The sequence below is a fragment of the Rhinoderma darwinii genome, unplaced genomic scaffold (assembly GCF_050947455.1).
Source record: "Rhinoderma darwinii isolate aRhiDar2 unplaced genomic scaffold, aRhiDar2.hap1 Scaffold_657, whole genome shotgun sequence".
NCBI lineage: Eukaryota > Metazoa > Chordata > Amphibia > Anura > Rhinodermatidae > Rhinoderma > Rhinoderma darwinii.
In genome coordinates, this window is record NW_027464213.1 from 88,562 (window position 1) to 115,344 (window position 26,783).

At 61.5% G+C, this 26,783-nt stretch overlaps 1 protein-coding gene across 2 annotated transcripts in view; it reads left to right on the forward strand.

Annotated features, from left to right (window-relative positions):
- Positions 1-626: 626 nt before the first annotated feature.
- The window catches only part of LOC142727954 (heat shock factor 2-binding protein-like), a 52,854-nt gene continuing 26,697 nt past the window's right edge, over positions 627-26,783 (forward strand). Inside the window, exon 1 of one of the 2 annotated variants that reach the window (XM_075849073.1) lies at positions 627-844. In XM_075849073.1, coding sequence (XP_075705188.1) covers positions 815-844 — 30 coding nt within the window. In that variant the 5' untranslated portion in view covers positions 627-814. The remainder of the gene's footprint in view (positions 845-26,783) is intronic. The other variant, XM_075849074.1, reaches the window with a different exon arrangement.

Sequence of the window (26,783 nt, forward strand, 5' to 3'; positions counted from 1 at the left end):
GTACGGGGGGGGTCAGCGGTAGACAGTGGCGGGGTACGGGGGGGGTCAGCGGTAGACAGTGGCGGGGTACGGGGGGGGGGGGTCAGCGATAGACAGTGACGGGGTACGGGGGGGGTCAGCGGTAGACAGTGGCGGGGTACGGGGGGGGGGTCAGCGATAGACAGTGGCGGGGTACGGGGGGGGGTCAGCGGTAGACAGTGGCGGGGTACGGGGGGGTCAGCGATAGACAGTGGCGGGGTACGGGGGGGGTCAGCGATAGACAGTGGCGGGGTACGGGGGGGGGGGGGGGGAATCAGTGGTGGTCGGGTACCGGGGGGAGATATCAGCAGGACAAGGTCGCCCCCTGGCTCTTGGATTCCCCCGTCTCCGCCGCCTGCACGGCTCTAGGTCTCCCCGGGTCCTCACCTTCATGGTCTGCGCTCCGGGCAAACAGATAACGCCGCAGTTTGCGCAGCGCCCGGTCCCGGCTCTTCTTGTCGTTGGCCGCCAGTCTCTGCGCTAGTTGCACGCTGGGCTCCGCCATGCTATCTCAGTCACGTTGGCCGCTTCGTGTCGGTGGGTGATGACGTCAGTTCTCGTCTGAGGCGCAGAGGGATGACGTCATGAAACGCGCCACCATAATTCCGAAGACATTTCAGAAAATGACGCTCGAGGTATTCAAGAAAATGGCGGTGCCACGCCCACATTAGTCAGACGACCAATCACCCGGACGGAGCAGGACACGTGATCAGTGGAGCTGCGGCGGGCGCTGGTAACCATAGAGACGAGTCAGTCCTAGCTGTAGACGGGAGGCAGGTAGGAGCGGCGGCTGGAGATGATGTGGGGAGCCGGGGGCACCGCAGAGGTCAGCCCGCCATCAGAGTGGAAAAAGCCTCATAAAGAACGGGCCCAGAATACACCCCATACCGTTACCCAGGCGGAAACCCGGGAGGAAACAGTGACACCCCAATAATACTGAATAAATATACACCCAGCATGTACCCCCCGAGATCAGCGTCCGAACACCCGAGATCAGCGTCCTCACCCTCCGAACACCCGAGATCAGCGTCCGAACACCCGAGATCAGCGTCCTCACCCTCCAAACACCCCGAGATCAGCGTCCGAACACTCCAAACACTCCGAGATCAGCGTCCGAACACCCCGAGATCAGCGTCCTCACCCTCTGAACACCCGAGATCAGCGTGCTCACCCTCCGAACACCCGAGATCAGCGTCCTCAGCCACCGAACACCCGAGATCAGCGTCCTCACCCTCCGAACACCCCGAGATCAGCGTCCCCACCCTACGAACAGCCCGAGATCAGCGTCCTCAGCCACCGAACACCCGAGATCAGCGTCCTCTCCCTCCGAACACCCAAGATCAGCGTCCTCTCCCTCCAAACACCCCGAGATCAGCGTCCTCTCCCTCCGAACACCACGAGATCAGCGTCCTCACCCTCTGAACACCCGAGATCAGCGTCCTCACCCTCCGAACACCCGAGATCAGCGTCTTCACCCTCCAAACACCCCGAGATCAGCGTCCCCACCCTACGAACACCCCGAGATCAGCGTCCTCACCCTCTGAACACCCCGAGATCAGCGTCCCCACCCTACGAACACCCCGAGATCAGCGTCCTCAGCCACCGAACACCCGAGATCAGCGTCCTCACCCTCCAAACACCCCGAGATCAGCGTCCTCTCCCTCCGAACACCCCGAGATCAGCGTCCTCTCCCTCCGAACACCACGAGATCAGCGTCCTCACCCTCCAAACACCACGAGATCAGCGTCCTCACCCTCCAAACACCACGAGATCAGCGTCCTCACCCTCCAAACACCACGAGATCAGCGTCCTCTCCCTCCGAACACCCGAGATCAGCGTCCTCACCCTCCAAACACCCCGAGATCAGCGTCCTCTCCCTCCGAACACCCCGAGATCAGCGTCCTCTCCCTCCGAACACCCCGAGATCAGCGTCCTCACCCTCCGAACACCCGAGATCAGCGTCCTCTCCCTCCGAACACCCCGAGATCAGCGTCCTCACCCTCCAAACACCCCGAGATCAGCGTCCTCACCCTCCAAACACCCCGAGATCAGCGTCCTCTCCCTCCGAACACCCGAGATCAGCGTCCTCTCCCTCCGAACACCCCGAGATCAGCGTCCTCACCCTCCGAACACCCGAGATCAGCGTACTCACCCTCCGAACACCACGAGATCAGCGTCCTCTACCTGCGAACACCCGAGATCAGCGTCCTCTCCCTCCGAACACCCCGAGATCAGCGTCGTCACCCACCGAACACCACGAGATCAGCGTCCTCACCCTCTGAACACCCCGAGATCAGCGTCCTCACCCACCGAACACCACGAGATCAGCGTCCTCACCCTCCGAACACCCGAGATCAGCGTCCCCACCCTCCGAACACCCGAGATCAGCGTCCTCTCCCTCCGAACACCCCGAGATCAGCGTCGTCACCCTCCGAACACCACGAGATCAGCGTCCTCACCCTCTGAACACCCCGAGATCAGCGTCCTCACCCTCCGAACACCACGAGATCAGCGTCCTCACCTCTGAACACCACGAGATCAGCGTCCTCACCCTCCGAACACCCCGAGATCAGCGTCCCCACCCTCCAAACACCACGAGATCAGCGTCCTCACCCTCCAAACACCACGAGATCAGCGTCCTCACCCTCCGAACACCACGAGATCAGCGTCCTCACCCTCCGAACACCCCGAGATCAGCGTCCCCACGCTCCAAACACCACGAGATCAGCGTCCTCACCCTCCGAACACCACGAGATCAGCGTCCTCACCCTCCGAACACCCCGAGATCCTCGTCCCCACCCTCCGAACACCCCGACATCCTCGTCCCCACCCTCCAAACACCACGAGATCAGCGTCCTCTCCCTCCGAACACCACGAGATCAGCGTCCTCACCCTCCAAACACCCAAGATCAGTGTCCTCACCCTCCGAACACCCCGAGATCCTCGTCCTCACCCTCCGAACACCCCGAGATCCTCGTCCCCACCCTCCGAACACTCCGAGATCAGCGTACTCACCCTCCGAACACCCCGAGATCAGCGTCCTCTCCCTCCGAACACCCCGAGATCCTCGTCCCCACCCTCCGAACACTCCGAGATCAGCGGTACACACCCTCCGAACACCCCGAGATCAGCGTCCGAACACTCCAAACACCTCCGCCGCCCTGTCCTAGTCCGCAGGATCCACCCCCTCCGCAGGCCTGTCCTAGTCCGCAGGATCCACCCCCTCCGCAGGCCTGTCCTAGTCCGCAGGATCCACCCCTCCGCAGCCCTGTCCTAGTCCGCAGGACCCACCGCAGCCCTGTCCTAGTCCGCAGGATCCACCGCCTCCGCAGTCCTGTCCTCAGGATCCACCGCCTCTGCAGCCCTGTCCTAGTCCGCAGGATCCACCGCCTCCGCAGTCCTGTCCTCAGGATCCACCGCCTCTGCAGCCCTGTCCTAGTCCGCAGGATCCACCCCCTCCGCAGGCCTGTCCTAGTCCGCAGGATCCACCGCCTCCGCAGTCCTGTCCTCAGGATCCACCGCCTCTGCAGTCCTGTCCTAGTCCGCAGGATCCACCCCCTCCGCAGGCCTGTCCTAGTCCGCAGGATCCACCCCCTCCGCAGCCCTGTCCTAGTCCGCAGGACCCACCGCAGCCCTGTCCTAGTCAGCAGGATCCACCGCCTCCGCAGTCCTGTCCTAGTCAGCAGGATCCACCGCCTCCGCAGTCCTGTCCTCCAGGATCCACCGCTTCCGCAGCCCTGTCCTAGTCAGCAGGATCCACCGCCTCCGCAGTCATGTCCTAGTCCGCAGGATCCACCACCTCCGCCGCCCTGTCCTAGTCAGCAGGATCCACCGCCTCCGCAGCCCTGTCCTAGTCCGCAGGATCCACCCCCTCCGCAGGCCTGTCCTAGTCCGCAGGATCCACCCCCTCCGCAGCCCTGTCCTAGTCCGCAGGACCCACCGCAGCCTGTCCTAGTCAGCAGGATCCACCGCCTCCGCAGTCCTGTCCTAGTCAGCAGGATCCACCGCCTCCGCAGTCCTGTCCTCAGGATCCACCGCTTCCGCAGCCCTGTCCTAGTCAGCAGGATCCACCGCCTCCGCAGTCATGTCCTAGTCCGCAGGATCCACCACCTCCGCCGCCCTGTCCTAGTCAGCAGGATCCACCCCTCCGCAGCCCTGTCCTAGTCCGCAGGACCCACCGCAGCCCTGTCTAGTCAGCAGGATCCACCGCCTCTGCAGCCCTGTCCTAGTCCGTAGGGTCCACCGCCTCCGCAGTCCTGTCCTAGTCCGCAGGATCCACCGCCTCCGCAGTCCTGTCCTAGTCCGCAGGGTCCACCGCCTCCGCAGTCCTGTCCTAGTCAGCAGGACCCACCACCTCCGCAGCCCTGTCCTAGTCAGCAGGATCCACAGCTTCCGCAGCCCTGTCCTAGTCCGCAGGATCCACCCCCTCCGCAGCCCTGTCGTAGTCAGCAGGATCCACCGCCTCCGCAGCCCTGTCCTAGTCCGCAGGACCCACCGCAGCCCTGTCCTAGTCCGCAGGATCCACCGCTTCTGCAGCCCTGTCCTAGTCCGCCGGATCCACCGCCTCTGCAGCCCTGTCCTAGTCCGCAGGACCCACCGCAGCCCTTTCCTAGTCCGCAGGAACCACCGCTGTCCTAGTACGCAGGATCCACCGCCTCTGCAGTCTGTCCGAGTCCGCAGGATCCACCGCCTCTGCAGTCCTGTCCTAGTCAGCAGGATCCACAGCTTCCGCAGCCTGTCCTAGTCCGCAGGATCCACCGCTTCCGCAGTCCTGTCCTAGTCAGCAGGATCCACCCCCTCCGCAGCCCTGTCCTAGTCCGCAGGACCCACCGCAGCCCTGTCCTAGTCCGCAGGACCCACCGCAGTCCTGTCCTAGTCCGCAGGATCCTCCGCAGTCCTGTCCTAGTCCGCAGGATCCACCCCCTCCGCAGCCCTGTCCTAGTCAGCAGGATCCACCGCTTCCGCAGCCCTGTCCTAGTCCGCAGGACCCACCACAGCCCTGTCCTAGTCAGCAGGATCCACCGCCTCTGCAGCCCTGTCCTAGTCCGTAGGATCCACCGCCTCCGCAGTCCTGTCCTAGTCAGCAGGATCCACCGCCTCCGCAGTCCTGTCCTCAGGATCCACCGCTTCCGCAGCCCTGTCCTAGTCAGCAGGATCCACCGCCTCCGCAGTCATGTCCTAGTCAGCAGGATCTACCACCTCCGCCGCCCTCTCCTAGTCAGCAGGATCCACCGCAGCCCTGTCCTAGTCCGCAGGATCCACCGCCTCCGCAGCCCTGTCCTAGTCCGCAGGGTCCACCGCCTCCGCAGTCCTGTCCTAGTCCGCAGGATCCACCGCCTCCGCAGTCCTGTCCTAGTCCGCAGGGTCCACCGCCTCCGCAGTCCTGTCCTAGTCAGCAGTATCCACCGCCTCCGCAGTCCTGACCTAGTCCGCAGGATCCTCCGCAGTCCTGTCCTAGTCCGCAGGATCCACCGCCTCCGCAGTCCTATCCTAGTCCACAGGATCCACCGCCTCCGCAGTTCTGGTCTAGTCCGCAGGATCCACCGCCTCTGCAGTCCTGTCCTAGTCCGCAGGATCCACCGCCTCCGCAGTCCTGTCCTAGTTTGCAGGATCCACCACCTCCGCAGCCCTGTCCTAGTCCGCAGGATCCACCGCTTCTGCAGCCCTGTCCTAGTCCGCAGGATCCACCGCCTCTGCAGCCCTGTCCTAGTCCGCAGGACCCACCGCAGCCCTGTCCTAGTCCGCAGGGACCACCGCTGTCCTAGTACGCAGGATCCACCGCCTCTGCAGTCCTGTCCGAGTCCGCAGGATCCACCGCCTCTGCAGTCCTGTCCTAGTCCGCAGGATCCACCACCTCCGCCGCCCTGTCCTAGTCAGCAGGATCCACCGCTTCCGCAGCCCTGTTCTAATCCGCAGGATCCACCCCCTCCACAGTCCTGTCCTAGTCCGCAGGATCCACCGCCTCTGCAGTCCTGTCCTAGTCTGCAGGATCCACCCCCTCCACAGTCCTGTCCTAGTACGCAGGATCCACTACCTCTACTGTCCTAGTCCGCAGGATCCACTTCATCCGCAGTCCTGTCCAAGTCCGCAGGACCCACCGCCTCCGCAGTCCTGTCCTAGTCCGCAGGACCCACCGCAGCCCTGTCCTAGTCCGCGGGATCCACCGCCTCCGCAGTCCTGTCCTAGTCCGCAGGATCCACCGCCTCTGCAGCCCTGTCCTAGTCCGCAGGATCCACCGCAGCCCTGTCCTAGTCCGCAGGATCCACCGCCTCCGCAGTCCTGTCCTAGGCCGCAGGATCCACCGCCTCTGCAGCCCTGTCCTAGTCTGCAGGATCCACCGCCTCCGCAGCCCTTTCCTAGTCCGCAGGATCCACCGCCTCCCCAGCCCTGTCCTAGTCCGCAGGATCCACCGCCTCCCCAGCCCTGTCCTAGTCCGCAGGATCCAACACCTCCGACGCCCTGTCCTAGTCCGCAGGCTCCACCGCCTCCCTAGTCCTGTCCTAGTCCGCAGGATCCACCGCCTCCCCAGCCTTGTCCTAGTCCGCAGGATCCACCACCTCCACAGCCCTGTCCTAGTCCGCAGGATCCACCACCTCCGCAGCCCTGTCCTAGTCCGCAGGATCCACCGCCTCCGCAGTCCTGTCCTAGTCCGCAGGATCCACCGCCTCCGCAGCCCTGTCCTAGTCCGCGGGATCCACCGCCTCTGCAGTCCTGTCCTAGTCCGCAGGATCCACCACATCCGTAGTCCTGTCCTAGTCCGCAGGATCCACCGCCTCCGCAGCCCTGTCCTAGTCCGCAGGATCCACCACCTCCGCCGCCCTGTCCTAGACCGCAGGATCCACCGCCTCCCTAGTCCTGTCCTAGTCCGCAGGATCCACCGCCACCCTGTCCTAGTCCGCAGGATACACCACCTCCACAGCCCTGTCCTAGTCCGCAGGATCCACCACCTCCGCAGCCCTGTCCTAGTCCGCAGGATCCACTGCCTCCGCAGTCCTGTCCTAGTCCACAGGATCCACCGCCTCCGCAGTCCTGTCCTAGTCCGCAGGATCCACCACCTCTGCAGTCCTATCCTAGTCCACAGGATCCACCGCCTCCGCAGTTCTGGTCTAGACCGCAGGATCCACCTCCTCTGCAGTCCTGTCCTAATCCGCAGGATCCACCGCCTCCGCAGTCCTGTCCTAGTTTGCAGGATCCACCACCTCCGCCGCCCTGTCCTAGTCCGCAGAATCCACCGCTTCTGCAGCCCTGTCCTAGTCCGCAGGATCCACCGCCTCTGCAGCCCTGTCCTAGTCCGCAGGACCCACCGCAGCCCTGTCCTAGTCCGCAGGAACCACCGCTGTCCTAGTACGCAGGATCCACCGCCTCTGCAGTCCTGTCCGAGTCCGCAGGATCCACCGCCTCTGCAGTCCTGTCCTAGTCCGCAGGATCCTCCGCCGCCCTGTCCTAGTCAGCAGGATCCACCGCTTCCGCAGCCCTGTTCTAATCCGCAGGATCCACAGTCCTGTCCTAGTCCGCAGGATCCACCGCCTCTGCAGTCCTGTCCTAGTCTGCAGGATCCACCCCCTCCGCAGTCCTGTCCTAGTACGCAGGATCCACTACCTCTACTGTCCTAGTCCGCAGGATCCACTTCATCCGCAGTCCTGTCCAAGTCCGCAGGACCCACCGCCTCCGCAGTCCTGTCCTAGTCCGCAGGACCCACCGCAGCCCTGTTCTAGTCCGCAGGATCCACCCCCTCTGCAGCCCTGTCCTAGTCCGCGGGATCCACCGCCTCCGCAGTCCTGTCCTAGTCTGCAGGATCCACCGCCTCTGCAGCCCTGTCCTAGTCCGCAGGATCCACCGCAGCCCTGTCCTAGTCCGCAGGATCCACCGCCTCCGCATTCCTGTCCTAGGCCGCAGGATCCACCGCCTCTGCAGCCCTGTCCTAGTCCGCAGGACCCACCGCAGCCCTGTTCTAGTCCGCAGGATCCACCCCCTCTGCAGCCCTGTCCTAGTCCGCGGGATCCACCGCCTCCGCAGTCCTGTCCTAGTCCGCAGGATCCACCGCCTCTGCAGCCCTGTCCTAGTCCGCAGGATCCACCGCAGCCCTGTCCTAGTCCGCAGGATCCACCGCCTCCGCAGTCCTGTCCTAGGCCGCAGGATCCACCGCCTCTGCAGCCCTGTCCTAGTCTGCAGGATCCACCGCCTCCGCAGCCCTTTCCTAGTCCGCAGGATCCACTGCCTCCCCAGCCCTGTCCTAGTCCGCAGGATCCACTGCCTCCCCAGCCCTGTCCTAGTCCGCAGGATCCAACACCTCCGACGCCCTGTCCTAGTCCGCAGGCTCCACCGCCTCCCTAGTCCTGTCCTAGTCCGCAGGATCCACCGCCTCCCCAGCCTTGTACTAGTCCGCAGGATCCACCACCTCCACAGCCCTGTCCTAGTCCGCAGGATCCACCACCTCTGCAGCCCTGTCCTAGTCCGCAGGATCCACCGCCTCCGCAGTCCTGTCCTAGTCCGCAGGATCCACCGCCTCCGCAGCCCTGTCCTAGTCCGCGGGATCCACCGCCTCTGCAGTCCTGTCCTAGTCCGCAGGATCCACCACATCCGTAGTCCTGTCCTAGTCCGCAGGATCCACCGCCTCCGCAGCCCTGTCCTAGTCCGCAGGATCCACCACCTCCGCCGCCCTGTCCTAGACCGCAGGATCCACCGCCTCCCTAGTCCTGTCCTAGTCCGCAGGATCCACCGCCGCCCTGTCCTAGTCCGCAGGATACACCACCTCCACAGCCCTGTCCTAGTCCGCAGGATCCACCACCTCCGCAGCCCTGTCCTAGTCCGCAGGATCCACCGCCTCCGCAGTCCTGTCCTAGTCCACAGGATCCACCGCCTCCGCAGTCCTGTCCTAGTCCGCAGGATCCACCACCTCTGCAGTCCTATCCTAGTCCGCAGGATCCACCGCCTCCGCAGTCCTATCCTAGTCCACAGGATCCACCGCCTCCGCAGTTCTGGTCTAGTCCGCAGGATCCACCGCCTCTGCAGTCCTGTCCTAGTCCGCAGGATCCACCGCCTCCGCATTCCTGTCCTAGTTTGCAGGATCCACCACCTCCGCCGCCCTGTCCTAGTCCGCAGGATCCACCGCTTCTGCAGCCCTGTCCTAGTCCGCAAGATCCACCGCCTCTGCAGCCCTGTCCTAGTCCGCAGGACCCACCTCAGCCCTGTCCTAGTCCGCAGGAACCACCGCTGTCCTAGTACGCAGGATCCACCGCCTCTGCAGTCCTGTCCGAGTCCGCAGGATCCACCGCCTCTGCAGTCCTGTCCTAGTCAGCAGGATCCACAGCTTCCGCAGCCCTGTCCTAGTCCGCAGGATCCACCGCTTCCGCAGTCCTGTCCTAGTCAGCAGGATCCACCCCCTCCGCAGCCCTGTCCTAGTCCGCAGGACCCACCGCAGCCCTGTCCTAGTCCGCAGGACCCACCGCAGTCCTGTCCTAGTCCGCAGGATCCTCCGCAGTCCTGTCCTAGTCCGCAGGATCCACCCCCTCCGCAGCCCTGTCCTAGTCAGCAGGATCCACCGCTTCCGCAGCCCTGTCCTAGTCCGCAGGACCCACCACAGCCCTGTCCTAGTCAGCAGGATCCACCGCCTCTGCAGCCCTGTCCTAGTCCGTAGGATCCACCGCCTCCGCAGTCCTGTCCTAGTCAGCAGGATCCACCGCCTCCGCAGTCCTGTCCTCAGGATCCACCGCTTCCGCAGCCCTGTCCTAGTCAGCAGGATCCACCGCCTCCGCAGTCATGTCCTAGTCAGCAGGATCTACCACCTCCGCCGCCCTCTCCTAGTCAGCAGGATCCACCGCAGCCCTGTCCTAGTCCGCAGGATCCACCGCCTCCGCAGCCCTGTCCTAGTCCGCAGGGTCCACCGCCTCCGCAGTCCTGTCCTAGTCCGCAGGATCCACCGCCTCCGCAGTCCTGTCCTAGTCCGCAGGGTCCACCGCCTCCGCAGTCCTGTCCTAGTCAGCAGTATCCACCGCCTCCGCAGTCCTGACCTAGTCCGCAGGATCCTCCGCAGTCCTGTCCTAGTCTGCAGGATCCACCGCCTCCGCAGTCCTATCCTAGTCCACAGGATCCACCGCCTCCGCAGTTCTGGTCTAGTCCGCAGGATCCACCGCCTCTGCAGTCCTGTCCTAGTCCGCAGGATCCACCGCCTCCGCAGTCCTGTCCTAGTTTGCAGGATCCACCACCTCCGCAGCCCTGTCCTAGTCCGCAGGATCCACCGCTTCTGCAGCCCTGTCCTAGTCCGCAGGATCCACCGCCTATGCAGCCCTGTCCTAGTCCGCAGGACCCACCGCAGCCCTGTCCTAGTCCGCAGGGACCACCTCTGTCCTAGTACGCAGGATCCACCGCCTCTGCAGTCCTGTCCGAGTCCGCAGGATCCACCGCCTCTGCAGTCCTGTCCTAGTCCGCAGGATCCACCACCTCCGCCGCCCTGTCCTAGTCAGCAGGATCCACCGCTTCCGCAGCCCTGTTCTAATCCGCAGGATCCACCCCCTCCACAGTCCTGTCCTAGTCCGCAGGATCCACCGCCTCTGCAGTCCTGTCCTAGTCTGCAGGATCCACCCCCTCCACAGTCCTGTCCTAGTACGCAGGATCCACTACCTCTACTGTCCTAGTCCGCAGGATCCACTTCATCCGCAGTCCTGTCCAAGTCCGCAGGACCCACCGCCTCCGCAGTCCTGTCCTAGTCCGCAGGACCCACCGCAGCCCTGTCCTAGTCCGCGGGATCCACCGCCTCCGCAGTCCTGTCCTAGTCCGCAGGATCCACCGCCTCTGCAGCCCTGTCCTAGTCCGCAGGATCCACCGCAGCCCTGTCCTAGTCCGCAGGATCCACCGCCTCCGCAGTCCTGTCCTAGGCCGCAGGATCCACCGCCTCTGCAGCCCTGTCCTAGTCTGCAGGATCCACCGCCTCCGCAGCCCTTTCCTAGTCCGCAGGATCCACCGCCTCCCCAGCCCTGTCCTAGTCCGCAGGATCCACCGCCTCCCCAGCCCTGTCCTAGTCCGCAGGATCCAACACCTCCGACGCCCTGTCCTAGTCCGCAGGCTCCACCGCCTCCCTAGTCCTGTCCTAGTCCGCAGGATCCACCGCCTCCCCAGCCTTGTCCTAGTCCGCAGGATCCACCACCTCCACAGCCCTGTCCTAGTCCGCAGGATCCACCACCTCCGCAGCCCTGTCCTAGTCCGCAGGATCCACCGCCTCCGCAGTCCTGTCCTAGTCCGCAGGATCCACCGCCTCCGCAGCCCTGTCCTAGTCCGCGGGATCCACCGCCTCTGCAGTCCTGTCCTAGTCCGCAGGATCCACCACATCCGTAGTCCTGTCCTAGTCCGCAGGATCCACCGCCTCCGCAGCCCTGTCCTAGTCCGCAGGATCCACCACCTCCGCCGCCCTGTCCTAGACCGCAGGATCCACCGCCTCCCTAGTCCTGTCCTAGTCCGCAGGATCCACCGCCACCCTGTCCTAGTCCGCAGGATACACCACCTCCACAGCCCTGTCCTAGTCCGCAGGATCCACCACCTCCGCAGCCCTGTCCTAGTCCGCAGGATCCACTGCCTCCGCAGTCCTGTCCTAGTCCACAGGATCCACCGCCTCCGCAGTCCTGTCCTAGTCCGCAGGATCCACCACCTCTGCAGTCCTATCCTAGTCCACAGGATCCACCGCCTCCACAGTTCTGGTCTAGACCGCAGGATCCACCTCCTCTGCAGTCCTGTCCTAATCCGCAGGATCCACCGCCTCCGCAGTCCTGTCCTAGTTTGCAGGATCCACCACCTCCGCCGCCCTGTCCTAGTCCGCAGGATCCACCGCTTCTGCAGCCCTGTCCTAGTCCGCAGGATCCACCGCCTCTGCAGCCCTGTCCTAGTCCGCAGGACCCACCGCAGCCCTGTCCTAGTCCGCAGGAACCACCGCTGTCCTAGTACGCAGGATCCACCGCCTCTGCAGTCCTGTCCGAGTCCGCAGGATCCACCGCCTCTGCAGTCCTGTCCTAGTCCGCAGGATCCTCCGCCGCCCTGTCCTAGTCAGCAGGATCCACCGCTTCCGCAGCCCTGTTCTAATCCGCAGGATCCACAGTCCTGTCCTAGTCCGCAGGATCCACCGCCTCTGCAGTCCTGTCCTAGTCTGCAGGATCCACCCCCTCCGCAGTCCTGTCCTAGTACGCAGGATCCACTACCTCTACTGTCCTAGTCCGCAGGATCCACTTCATCCGCAGTCCTGTCCAAGTCCGCAGGACCCACCGCCTCCGCAGTCCTGTCCTAGTCCGCAGGACCCACCGCAGCCCTGTTCTAGTCCGCAGGATCCACCCCCTCTGCAGCCCTGTCCTAGTCCGCGGGATCCACCGCCTCCGCAGTCCTGTCCTAGTCTGCAGGATCCACCGCCTCTGCAGCCCTGTCCTAGTCCGCAGGATCCACCGCAGCCCTGTCCTAGTCCGCAGGATCCACCGCCTCCGCAGTCCTGTCCTAGGCCGCAGGATCCACCGCCTCTGCAGCCCTGTCCTAGTCCGCAGGACCCACCGCAGCCCTGTTCTAGTCCGCAGGATCCACCCCCTCTGCAGCCCTGTCCTAGTCCGCGGGATCCACCGCCTCCGCAGTCCTGTCCTAGTCCGCAGGATCCACCGCCTCTGCAGCCCTGTCCTAGTCCGCAGGATCCACCGCAGCCCTGTCCTAGTCCGCAGGATCCACCGCCTCCGCAGTCCTTTCCTAGTCCGCAGGATCCACTGCCTCCCCAGCCCTGTCCTAGTCCGCAGGATCCACTGCCTCCCCAGCCCTGTCCTAGTCCGCAGGATCCAACACCTCCGACGCCCTGTCCTAGTCCGCAGGCTCCACCGCCTCCCTAGTCCTGTCCTAGTCCGCAGGATCCACCGCCTCCCCAGCCTTGTACTAGTCCGCAGGATCCACCACCTCCACAGCCCTGTCCTAGTCCGCAGGATCCACCACCTCTGCAGCCCTGTCCTAGTCCGCAGGATCCACCGCCTCCGCAGTCCTGTCCTAGTCTGCAGGATCCACCGCCTCCGCAGCCCTTTCCTAGTCCGCAGGATCCACTGCCTCCCCAGCCCTGTCCTAGTCCGCAGGATCCACTGCCTCCCCAGCCCTGTCCTAGTCCGCAGGATCCAACACCTCCGACGCCCTGTCCTAGTCCGCAGGCTCCACCGCCTCCCTAGTCCTGTCCTAGTCCGCAGGATCCACCGCCTCCCCAGCCTTGTACTAGTCCGCAGGATCCACCACCTCCGCAGTCCTGTCCTAGGCCGCAGGATCCACCGCCTCTGCAGCCCTGTCCTAGTCTGCAGGATCCACCGCCTCCGCAGCCCTTTCCTAGTCCGCAGGATCCACTGCCTCCCCAGCCCTGTCCTAGTCCGCAGGATCCACTGCCTCCCCAGCCCTGTCCTAGTCCGCAGGATCCAACACCTCCGACGCCCTGTCCTAGTCCGCAGGCTCCACCGCCTCCCTAGTCCTGTCCTAGTCCGCAGGATCCACCGCCTCCCCAGCCTTGTACTAGTCCGCAGGATCCACCACCTCCACAGCCCTGTCCTAGTCCGCAGGATCCACCACCTCTGCAGCCCTGTCCTAGTCCGCAGGATCCACCGCCTCCGCAGTCCTGTCCTAGTCCGCAGGATCCACCGCCTCCGCAGCCCTGTCCTAGTCCGCGGGATCCACCGCCTCTGCAGTCCTGTCCTAGTCCGCAGGATCCACCACATCCGTAGTCCTGTCCTAGTCCGCAGGATCCACCGCCTCCGCAGCCCTGTCCTAGTCCGCAGGATCCACCACCTCCGCCGCCCTGTCCTAGACCGCAGGATCCACCGCCTCCCTAGTCCTGTCCTAGTCCGCAGGATCCACCGCCGCCCTGTCCTAGTCCGCAGGATACACCACCTCCACAGCCCTGTCCTAGTCCGCAGGATCCACCACCTCCGCAGCCCTGTCCTAGTCCGCAGGATCCACCGCCTCCGCAGTCCTGTCCTAGTCCACAGGATCCACCGCCTCCGCAGTCCTGTCCTAGTCCGCAGGATCCACCACCTCTGCAGTCCTATCCTAGTCCGCAGGATCCACCGCCTCCGCAGTCCTATCCTAGTCCACAGGATCCACCGCCTCCGCAGTTCTGGTCTAGTCCGCAGGATCCACCGCCTCTGCAGTCCTGTCCTAGTCCGCAGGATCCACCGCCTCCGCATTCCTGTCCTAGTCCGCAGGATCCACCACCTCCGCCGCCCTGTCCTAGTCAGCAGGATCCACCGCTTCCACAGCCCTGTTCTAATCCGCAGGATCCACCCCCTCCACAGTCCTGTCCTAGTCCGCAGGATCCACCGCCTCCGCAGTCCTGTCCTAGTCTGCAGGATCCACCCCCTCCGCAGTCCTGTCCTAGTACGCAGGATCCACTACCTCTACTGTCCTAGTCCGCAGGATCCACTTCATCCGCAGTCCTGTCCTAGTCCGCAGGACCCACCGCCTCCGCAGTCCTGTCCTAGTCCGCAGGACCCACCGCAGCCCTGTTCTAGTCCGCAGGATCCACCCCCTCTGCAGCCCTGTCCTAGTCCGCGGGATCCACCACCTCCGCCGCCCTGTCCTAGACCGCAGGATCCACCGCCTCCCTAGTCCTGTCCTAGTCCGCGGGATCCACCGCCGCCCTGTCCTAGACCGCAGGATCCACCGCCTCCCTAGTCCTGTCCTAGTCCGCAGGATCCACCGCCGCCCTGTCCTAGTCCGCAGGATACACCACCTCCACAGCCCTGTCCTAGTCCGCAGGATCCACCACCTCCGCAGCCCTGTCCTAGTCCGCAGGATCCACCGCCTCCGCAGTCCTGTCCTAGTCCACAGGATCCACCGCCTCCGCAGTCCTGTCCTAGTCCGCAGGATCCACCACCTCTGCAGTCCTATCCTAGTCCGCAGGATCCACCGCCTCCGCAGTCCTATCCTAGTCCACAGGATCCACCGCCTCCGCAGTTCTGGTCTAGTCCGCAGGATCCACCGCCTCTGCAGTCCTGTCCTAGTCCGCAGGATCCACCGCCTCCGCATTCCTGTCCTAGTTTGCTGGATCCACCACCTCTGCCGCCCTGTCCTAGTCCGCAGGATCCACCGCTTCTGCAGCCCTGTCCTAGTCCGCAAGATCCACCGCCTCTGCAGCCCTGTCCTAGTCCGCAGGACGCACCGCAGCCCTGTCCTAGTCCGCAGGAACCACCGCTGTCCTAGTACGCAGGATCCACCGCCTCTGCAGTCCTGTCCGAGTCCGCAGGATCCACCGCCTCTGCAGTCCTGTCCTAGTCCGCAGGATCCACCACCTCCGCCGCCCTGTCCTAGTCAGCAGGATCCACCGCTTCCGCAGCCCTGTTCTAATCCGCAGGATCCACCCCCTCCACAGTCCTGTCCTAGTCCGCAGGATCCACCGCCTCCGCAGTCCTGTCCTAGTCTGCAGGATCCACCCCCTCCGCAGTCCTGTCCTAGTACGCAGGATCCACTACCTCTACTGTCCTAGTCCGCAGGATCCACTTCATCCGCAGTCCTGTCCTAGTCCGCAGGACCCACCGCCTCCGCAGTCCTGTCCTAGTCCGCAGGACCCACCGCAGCCCTGTTCTAGTCCGCAGGATCCACCCCCTCTGCAGCCCTGTCCTAGTCCGCGGGATCCACCGCCTCCGCAGTCCTGTCCTAGTCCGCAGGATCCACCGCCTCTGCAGCCCTGTCCTAGTCCGCAGGATCCACCGCAGCCCTGTCCTAGTCCGCAGGATCCACCGCCTCCACAGTCCTCTCCTAGGCCACAGGATCCACCACCTCCGCCGCCCTGTCCTAGTCAGCAGGATCCACCGCTTCCGCAGCCCTGTTCTAATCCGCAGGATCCACCCCCTCCACAGTCCTGTCCTAGTCCGCAGGATCCACCGCCTCCGCAGTCCTGTCCTAGTCTGCAGGATCCACCCCCTCCGCAGTCCTGTCCTAGTACGCAGGATCCACTACCTCTACTGTCCTAGTCCGCAGGATCCACTTCATCCGCAGTCCTGTCCTAGTCCGCAGGACCCACCGCCTCCGCTGTCCTAGTCCGCAGGACCCACCGCAACCCTGTTCTAGTCCGCAGGATCCATCCCCTCTGCAGCCCTGTCCTAGTCCGCGGGATCCACCGCCTCCGCAGTCCTGTCCTAGTCCGCAGGATCCACCGCCTCTGCAGCCCTGTCCTAGTCCGCAGGTTCCACCGCAGCCCTGTCCTAGTCCGCAGGATCCACCGCCTCCGCAGTCCTGTCCTAGGCCGCAGGATCCACCGCCTCTGCAGCCCTGTCCTAGTCTGCAGGATCCACCGCCTCCGCAGCCCTTTCCTAGTCCGCAGGATCCACCGCCTCCCCAGCCCTGTCCTAGTCCGCAGGATCCACCGCCTCCCCAGCCCTGTCCTAGTCCGCAGGATCCAACACCTCCGACGCCCTGTCCTAGTCCGCAGGCTCCACCGCCTCCCTAGTCCTGTCCTAGTCCGCAGGATCCACCGCCTCCGCATTCCTGTCCTAGTTTGCAGGATCCACCACCTCCGCCGCCCTGTCCTAGTCCGCAGGATCCACCGCTTCTGCAGCCCTGTCCTAGTCCGCAAGATCCACCGCCTCTGCTGCCCTGTCCTAGTCCGCAGGACCCACCTCAGCCCTGTCCTAGTCCGCAGGAACCACCGCTGTCCTAGTACGCAGGATCCACCGCCTCTGCAGTCCTGTCCGAGTCCGCAGGATCCACCGCCTCTGCAGTCCTGTCCTAGTCCGCAGGATCCACCACCTCCGCCGCCCTGTCCTAGTCAGCAGGATCCACCGCTTCCACAGCCCTGTTCTAATCCGCAGGATCCACCCCCTCCACAGTCCTGTCCTAGTCCGCAGGATCCACCGCCTCCGCAGTCCTGTCCTAGTCTGCAGGATCCACCCCCTCCGCAGTCCTGTCCTAGTACGCAGGATCCACTACCTCTACTGTCCTAGTCCGCAGGATCCACTTCATCCGCAGTCCTGTCCTAGTCCGCAGGACCCACCGCCTCCGCAGTCCTGTCCTAGTCCGCAGGACCCACCGCAGCCCTGTTCTAGTCCGCAGGATCCACCCCCTCTGCAGCCCTGTCCTAGTCCGCGGGATCCACCACCTCCGCCGCCCTGTCCTAGACCGCAGGATCCACCGCCTCCCTAGTCCTGTCCTAGTCCGCGGGATCCACCGCCGCCCTGTCCTAGACCGCAGGATCCACCGCCTCCCTAGTCCTGTCCTAGTCCGCAGGATCCACCGCCGCCCTGTCCTAGTCCGCAGGATACACCACCTCCACAGCCCTGTCCTAGTCCGCAGGATCCACCACCTCCGCAGCCCTGTCCTAGTCCGCAGGATCCACCGCCTCCGCAGTCCTGTCCTAGTCCACAGGATCCACCGCCTCCGCAGTCCTGTCCTAGTCCGCAGGATCCACCACCTCTGCAGTCCTATCCTAGTCCGCAGGATCCACCGCCTCCGCAGTCCTATCCTAGTCCACAGGATCCACCGCCTCCGCAGTTCTGGTCTAGTCCGCAGGATCCACCGCCTCTGCAGTCCTGTCCTAGTCCGCAGGATCCACCGCCTCCGCATTCCTGTCCTAGTTTGCTGGATCCACCACCTCTGCCGCCCTGTCCTAGTCCGCAGGATCCACCGCTTCTGCAGCCCTGTCCTAGTCCGCAAGATCCACCGCCTCTGCAGCCCTGTCCTAGTCCGCAGGACGCACCGCAGCCCTGTCCTAGTCCGCAGGAACCACCGCTGTCCTAGTACGCAGGATCCACCGCCTCTGCAGTCCTGTCCGAGTCCGCAGGATCCACCGCCTCTGCAGTCCTGTCCTAGTCCGCAGGATCCACCACCTCCGCCGCCCTGTCCTAGTCAGCAGGATCCACCGCTTCCGCAGCCCTGTTCTAATCCGCAGGATCCACCCCCTCCACAGTCCTGTCCTAGTCCGCAGGATCCACCGCCTCCGCAGTCCTGTCCTAGTCTGCAGGATCCACCCCCTCCGCAGTCCTGTCCTAGTACGCAGGATCCACTACCTCTACTGTCCTAGTCCGCAGGATCCACTTCATCCGCAGTCCTGTCCTAGTCCGCAGGACCCACCGCCTCCGCAGTCCTGTCCTAGTCCGCAGGACCCACCGCAGCCCTGTTCTAGTCCGCAGGATCCACCCCCTCTGCAGCCCTGTCCTAGTCCGCGGGATCCACCGCCTCCGCAGTCCTGTCCTAGTCCGCAGGATCCACCGCCTCTGCAGCCCTGTCCTAGTCCGCAGGATCCACCGCAGCCCTGTCCTAGTCCGCAGGATCCACCGCCTCCACAGTCCTCTCCTAGGCCACAGGATCCACCACCTCCGCCGCCCTGTCCTAGTCAGCAGGATCCACCGCTTCCGCAGCCCTGTTCTAATCCGCAGGATCCACCCCCTCCACAGTCCTGTCCTAGTCCGCAGGATCCACCGCCTCCGCAGTCCTGTCCTAGTCTGCAGGATCCACCCCCTCCGCAGTCCTGTCCTAGTACGCAGGATCCACTACCTCTACTGTCCTAGTCCGCAGGATCCACTTCATCCGCAGTCCTGTCCTAGTCCGCAGGACCCACCGCCTCCGCTGTCCTAGTCCGCAGGACCCACCGCAGCCCTGTTCTAGTCCGCAGGATCCATCCCCTCTGCAGCCCTGTCCTAGTCCGCGGGATCCACCGCCTCCGCAGTCCTGTCCTAGTCCGCAGGATCCACCGCCTCTGCAGCCCTGTCCTAGTCCGCAGGTTCCACCGCAGCCCTGTCCTAGTCCGCAGGATCCACCGCCTCCGCAGTCCTGTCCTAGGCCGCAGGATCCACCGCCTCTGCAGCCCTGTCCTAGTCTGCAGGATCCACCGCCTCCGCAGCCCTTTCCTAGTCCGCAGGATCCACCGCCTCCCCAGCCCTGTCCTAGTCCGCAGGATCCACCGCCTCCCCAGCCCTGTCCTAGTCCGCAGGATCCAACACCTCCGACGCCCTGTCCTAGTCCGCAGGCTCCACCGCCTCCCTAGTCCTGTCCTAGTCCGCAGGATCCACCGCCTCCACAGCCCTGTCCAAGTCCGCAGGATCCACCACCTCCGCAGCCCTGTCCTAGTCCGCAGGATCCACCGCCTCCGCAGTCCTGTCCTAGTCCGCAGGATCCACCGCCTCCGCAGCCCTGTCCTAGTCCGCGGGATCCACCGCCTCTGCAGTCCTGTCCTAGTCCACAGGATCCACCGCATCCGTAGTCCTAGTCCGCAGGATCCACCGCCTCCGCAGCCCTGTCCTAGTCTGCAGGATCCACCACCTCCGCCGCCCTGTCCTAGTCCGCAGGATCCACCGCCTCCGCAGTCCTGTCTTAGTCCACAGGATCCACCGCCTCCGCAGTCCTGTCCTAGTCCGCAGGATCCACCACCTCTGCAGTCCTATCCTAGTCCGCAGGATCCACCGTCTCCGCAGCCCTGTCCTAGTCCGCAGGATCCACCGCAGCCCTGTCCTAGTCCGCGGGATCCACCGCCTCTGCAGTCCTGTCCTAGTCCGCAGGATCCACCGCATCCGCAGTCCTGTCCTAGTCCGCAGGATCCACTTCCTCCGCAGCCCTGTCCTAGTCCGCAGGATCCACCACCTCTGCCGCCCTGTCCTAGTCCGCAGGATCCACCGCCTCACCAGTCCTCTCCTAGTCCGCAGGATCCACCGCCGCCCTGTCCTAGTCCGCAGGATACACCACCTCCACAGCCCTGTCCTAGTCTGCAGGATCCACCATCTCCGCAGCCCTGTCCTAGTCCGCAGGATCCACCGCCTCCGCAGTCCTGTCCTAGTCCGCAGGATCCACCACCTCTGCAGTCCTGTCCTAGTCCGCAGGATACACCGCTTCCGCAGTCCTGTTCTAGTCCGCAGGATCCACCGCCTCCGCAGCTCTGTCCTAGTCTGCAGGATCCACCGCTTCCGCAGTCCTGTCCTAGTCCGTGGGATCCTCCGCTGTCCTAGTCCGCAGGATCCACCGCCTCCGCAGCCCTGTCCTAGTCCGCAGGATCCACCACCTCCGCAGGCCAGTCCTATTCCGCAGGATCCACCGCCTCCGCAGTCCTGTCCTAGTCCGCAGGATCCACCGCCTCCGCAGCCCTGTCCTAGTCCGCAGGATCCACCACCTCCGCAGTCCTGTCCTAGTCCGCAGGATCCACCACCTCCGCAGTCCTGTCCTAGTCCGCAGGATCCACCGCCTCCGCAGCCCTGTCCTAGTCCGCAGGTTCCACCGCCTCCGCAGTCCTGTCCTAGTCCGCAGGATCCACCACCTCTGCAGTCCTATCCTAGTCCGCAGGATCCACTGTCTCCGCAGCCCTGTCCTAGTCCGCAGGATCCACCGCCTCCGCAGCCCTGTCCCAGTCCGCGGGATCCACCGCCTCTGCAGTCCTGTCCTAGTCCGCAGGATCCACCGCATCCGCAGTCCTGTCCTAGTCCGCAGGATCCACTGCCTCCGCAGCCCTGTCCTAGTCCGCAGGATCCACCGCCTCCGCCGCCCTGTCCTAGTCCGCAGGATCCACCGCCTCCCCAGTCCTGTCCTAGTTCGCAGGATCCACCGCCACCCTGTCCTAGTCCGCAGGATACACCACCTCCACAGCCCTGTCCTAGTCTGCAGGATCCACCACCTCCGCAGCCCTGTCCTAGTCCGCAGGATCCACCGCTTCCGCAGTCCTGTCCTAGTCCGCAGGATCCACCACCTCTACAGTCCTGTCCTAGTACGCAGGATCCACCGCTTCCGCAGTCCTAGTCCGCAGGATCCACCGCCTCCGCAGCTCTGTCCTAGTCCGCAGGATCCACCGCTTACGCAGTCCTGTCCTAGTCCGCGGGATCCACTGCCTCCGCAGTCCTGTCATAGTCCGCGGGATCCACTGCCTCTGCAGTCCTGTCCTAGTCCGCAGGATCCACCGCCTCCGCAGTCCTGTCCTGGTCCGCAGGATCCACCGCCTCCGCAGCCCTGTCCTAGTCCGCAGGATCCACCAGCTCCGCAGTCCTGTCCTAGTCCGCAGGATCCACCGCCTCCGCAGCCCTGTCCTAGTCAGCAGGATCCACCACCTCCGCCGCCCTGTCCTAGTCCGCAGGATCCACTGCCTCCCCAGTCCTGTCCTAGTCCGCATGATCCACCGCCGCCCTGTCCTAGTCCGCAGGATACACCACCTCCACAGCCCTGTCCTAGTCTGCAGGATCCACCACCTCTGCAGCCCTGTCCTAGTCCGCAGGATCCACCGCCTCCGCAGTCCTGTCCTAGTCCGCAAGATCCACCGCTTCTGCAGTCCTGTCCTAGTCCGCAGGATCCACCACCTCTGCAGTCCTGTCCTAGTCCGCAGGATCCACCGCTTCCGCAGTACTGTCCTAGTCCGCAGGATCCACCGCCTCCGCAGCTCTGTCCTAGTCCGCAGGATCCACCGCTTCCGCAGTCCTGTCCTAGTCTGTGGGATCCACCGCCTCCGCAGTCCTGTCCTAGTCCGCAGGATCCACCACCTCCGCAGTCCTGTCCTGGTCCGCAGGATCCACCGCCTCCGCAGCCCTGTCCTAGTCCGCAGGATCCACCGCCTCCCCAGTCCTGTCCTAGACCGCAGGATCCACCGCCGCCCTGTCCTAGTCCGCAGGATACACCACCTCCACAGCCCTGTCCTAGTCTGCAGGATCCACCGCCTCCGCAGCCCTGTCCTAGTCCGCAGGATCCACCGCCTCCGCAGTCCTGTCCTAGTCCGCAGGATCCACCGCTTCCGCAGTCCTGTCCTAGTCCGCAGGATCCACCACCTCTGCAGTCCTGTCCTAGTCCGCAGGATCCACCGCTTCCGCAGTCCTGTCCTAGTCCGCAGGATCCACCGCCTCCGCAGCTCTGTCCTAGTCCGCAGGATCCACCGCTTCCGCAGTCCTGTCCTAGTCCGCAGGATCCACCGCCTCCGCAGTCCTGTCCTAGTCCGCAGGATCCACCACCTCCGCAGTCCTGTCCTGGTCCGCAGGATCCACCGCCTCCGCAGCCCTGTCCTAGTCCGCAGGATCCACCACCTCCGCAGTCCTGTCCTAGTCCGCAGGATCCACCGCCTCCGCAGCCCTGTCCTAGTCCGCAGGATCCACCACCTCCGCAGTCCTGTCCTAGTCAGCAGGATCCACCGCCTCCGCAGCCCTGTCCTAGTCCGCAGGATCTACCACCTCCGCAGCCTTGTCCTAGTCTGCAGGATCCACCTCCTCATGGACTTGTAGTTCTCACTGTAGTATTCTGCAGCCCCTCACCCAATATGTCTTATTGTTCTCCGTTTTATCCTTTTCCTGCCAGTCGTTCTGATTATTATCTGGTCTGAGAGGTTTATATTTCCTTCATAGTCGTCATCATCTCCTCGTACGTCCTGCACATTATATACTCACCCTCTCTCATCATCTTCATTTCTATATCCGCTCGTCTACGCTGCTGTGACATATCATTTTCAGGAATATTGACGGCCACAAATTCTAAGCCTTGCACTCTTGAAGCCGGCGCAGATTCTAAGTCTGTACTCCTGCGCACTTCTTCCCTCCTTCCGCAGACTTTTATTACCTAGTCCCTTTATCTGCCCGGTAGCGCTTAGTGGAAGACGCTTTTCCACTATCTCCATGGACACAATTGGCAGATGATACTTTGTAGCCCGACTCTGTTTCCTGATGGTCGATGGACGGAGCTTCCTATGGACCTGTGACCTGTCCATCACAAATAATGGAGGGTGTGTACTTCTGCACATCGTAGCTTATAAATATAGGGAGTTGCGCAATTGATACCAATGGTCCCAATACCCCTGAAGACGCTGGGCTGACAACAAAACATGTCTGGGGAGGGGGGTTTATTTCAATGCTGCAATCCGGTGGCAAATACTTTACTTACTACATTGTGAAAGGCAGCTACTTGTTTTACACAGTATACAGCGTGTCAGTATATACACTGACGGTATCAGATTCTAATCACATGATCTGCACTGATCGTATACGACGTGTGAATATATACAGGTCCTTCTCAATGAATTAGAGGATCATCAAAAAGTTCATTTATTTCAGTAATTCAGCTCATAAAGTGTCTCATATATTCTATAGATTCATCACACAGAGGGATCTCGTATATTCTATAGATTCATCACACACAGAGGGATCTATTTCCAGCAGTTTTTTCTGTTAATGTTGATGATTATGGGAACAGTTACTGAAATCCCAAAATTTAGTGTCTCAGAAAATGAGAATATTGGGTAAAGTTGAAGATTGTCGTCTCCTGGTGTGACCCTCTAATCAGCGAATCAACACAAAACACCTGCAAAGGTTTCCTAAGCCTCTAAATGGTGTCACGTTCTGTGGATATGTGGAGCCACTGGGCCGTACCGCCGTAGCGGGATAGCAGCTGGCCAAGCAGTGTACCAAGTCAATGTCTATAGTCCGAGTAAGGGTACCAGTTGTAGTGCAGCAGACACCAGGCGTGGTGTAACACAGCAGACATGATCGGTGGCACAACACGACTCAAACTCTCTAAGGCACAGGAACAAGATGGCACAGGATACAGGTAGCAGGAACGGGAACAGTGGGAACTGGAAAACACTAAGGGACCATTTTCAAGGACTGACATGGGTAAACACAACAACGCTCATACAATGAAGGAAGGGGCAGGGCCCTTCTTATAGTCCAGGGTGAGTATGGGCTAATTACTGATTTTCTTCATGTGCACGCGCTGGCCCTTTAAGGCCAGGCACGAGCGTGCGGGCGCACCCTACGGGACACAGCAGAACTAAGCGGAAGTGAGTGGTGGCGTCTCCTGAGGAGGAGATGTGGGCCAGCGCTCACTGATCCATGGCTGCGGCCATCAGAGGGTGAGTAATCCCGGCGGTCCGTGGCCTTGGGCGTTACAAATGGTCCCATAGTCTGGTTCAGGAGGCGACACAATCATGGTGAAGATGCTGACCTGACAGTTGTCCAGAAGAGTCATTGACACCTCCACAAGGAGGGGAAGCCACAAAAGGACATTGCTGAAGAAGCTGCTGATCACAGAGCGCTGTATCCAAGCAGATTAATGGAAAGAGGGGAAGGGAAAAGTGTGGTAGAAAAAGGTGCACAAGCAACAGGGGTAACCGCAGCCTTGAAAGGATTGTCAAGAAAAGGCCATTCAAGAATCTGGGGGAGATTCCCAAGGACTGGACTGCGGCCGGTGTCAGTGCTTCAAGCCCTGAAGGATTGATTGAAACTATTGAAAACACTAGTGATTTGTAAAACATCCGGTCTGGAACGTGTGTCATCCAGTCACAACATATAGGTGACACTGTATAGATAAGAAGGTGATTTAAATGATACAGATCTCAGTACAGCGGGGGAATTCACAATGATTAATCTTTAATCACCAAAATGTATAGAAATATGGATGTATGGCGTACACTCCACCACACAAGGTTTTGGTATAGACATCTACATAGATCTTTCACACAATGTATCCAACATTTGGGATCTCCCCTATATCTCTTTTTCACCTCAGCCACTAAACTCTACAATAAAACTCAGGGAATGAATGAAGTAAAGTACGATTCAGACTCCGACCAGCTGCACCGGTCTATCCTCATCCCATTCAGTATATTTCTATACACAACGAATAAAAAGAAACTGATATTTTTTTATTGAAACTTTGGATCCCATTCTATAGTAATGATTTTTGTATGAGATTTTTGCCGGGGTTTTTACACAGTTTTTTTGTTTTTTACAAATAAACCACTGCTGTAGAAATACGCAGTCCGGCAACTTTATCATTTTAAAGTATGTGTTCCCGGTTTTTTACTGAATATATCTGCACACTACACGTGCAACCAGTGTAAACTGACCTGACAAAGGGACCAGTTCGGTCCAGAAACGCGTCCTCTGATTATACTCACCTGACTCCGCTCCTTATCCTCCTGAGCCTGGCGCCGATGCCTGTTACTAGACTGCAATTTTTTCTTGCCTTTATCTTATACTTATACTCTGCGTCCTTCATCATGAGTTGTGGAATACCTGGTGATGTCCTTTGGTCTATGTAACGCTCCCGCAGTCTTCCAGGAATTCGTGAATGATATCTTCCGAGATCTCCTCTATGTCTGTGTGGTGGTTTATCTAGGTGGTGGATATCTTGATCTCCCCAAACCCGACGACACATCGGAGGCATGTCCGTCAAGTACTGTTGCGATTACGGGAGAATCGCCTGTATGCCAAGTTGGAGAAGTGCATTTTTGAGAGAATTTCTCTGCCCTTCCTGGGCTACATCAGATCTGAGCAAGGCCTCAAGATGGATCCTGAGAAAGTGGAGTCCGTCTTGGAGTGGCCACATCCCCAGGGCCTGCGGTCCATACAGTGTTTTCTGGGATTCGCTAACTTCTACCGGCGATTTATCCCAAACTTCTCTTCTCTGACGGCTCCCATCTCTACCCTTACCAAGAAAAGTGTGAACGCCAAGGTGTGGACTCCAGAGGCAGAATCAGCATTTAATAGCCTCAAGAGTGCCTTCACTTCAGCCTCGATCCTCCATCATCCTCACGTGTATCGGCAGTTCTTGTTGGAGGTGGACGCTTCCTCTGTTGGTGCAGGTGCACTTCTGTTTCAGAGCGGCCTCAAGGGAAAGGCAGTGGTGTGTCGCTATTATTCAAGACTTTTTTCTTCCGCAGAGCGCAATTACTCTATTGGGGATCGTGAGTTACTGGCCATCAAGCTGACGCTAGAGGAGTGAAGACATCTGCTAGAGGGCGCAGTTCATCCCATCCTGATATACACCGACCACAAGAATCTCACCTTTCTCTGGTTGGCTTAACGGCTAAACCCCTGTCAAGCCAGGTGGTTGCTGTTTTTGACTAGTTTCCAGTTTGTGCTCCACTTCCGTCCCGCTGACAAGAATGTGAGGGCCGATGCCCTGTCCAGGTCATTTGAAACAGACGACACTGAAGAGCCCCCTCAATGTATCATAGACCCGTCCTGTATTATTGCAGCCAATCCCCTGCAAGTTAGAGACATCCCTCCGGAGAGTACTTTTGTTCGTCTGGCAGACAGGAAGTGAATTCTTCGCTGGGGACACAGCTCCAAACTGGCTGGGCACGCTGGTGTCAATAAGACACCAGACTTGATAGCTCGTCATTTCTGGTTGGCCCACGCTGCCCAAAGATATTGTGGACTATGTTGCTTCCTGCACTGTGTGTTCTTCTAATAAAGTTGCCCATTCCAGATCTGCCGGTCTGCTTCAACCTATAACTGTGCCAAAAGCTCCCTAGCAGGATATTGCAATGGACTTTGTCACTGATCTTCCTTCCTCAGCAGGATGTAACACTGTCTGGGTGGTGGTGGACTCATTCTCTAAGATGGCACATTTTATCCCGCTAACTGGCCTAACTTCTGCTCCTCGTCTGGCAAACCTCTTCACTCAACATATCTTCCGCCTGCATGTCTTGCCTCTTAATATCGTGTCTGATCGGGTGGTCCAGTTCACCTCAAAATTCTGGAGAGCCCTCTGTAAACTCCTCAATGTGAGATTGGACTTTTCCTCGGCCTACCATCCTCAGTCTAATGGTCAAATCGAGAGGATTAACAAAATTTTGGAGAATTATCTTCATCACTTTATCACCATGCAGCATGATAACTGAGTACAGCTTCTTCCATGGGCCGAATTCTCCTATAACAACCACACAAGTGAGTCCACCACTTCCACACCATTCTGCATAGTCTATGGCCAACACCCTCGAGTTCCTGTTCCTGCTACATCTCTGGTACCCGCAGCTGACTCTGCGTTCAGGGACTTTCTACACATTTGGCAACAGACCAGGTCCTCTATTCTACTGCCAGCCGATC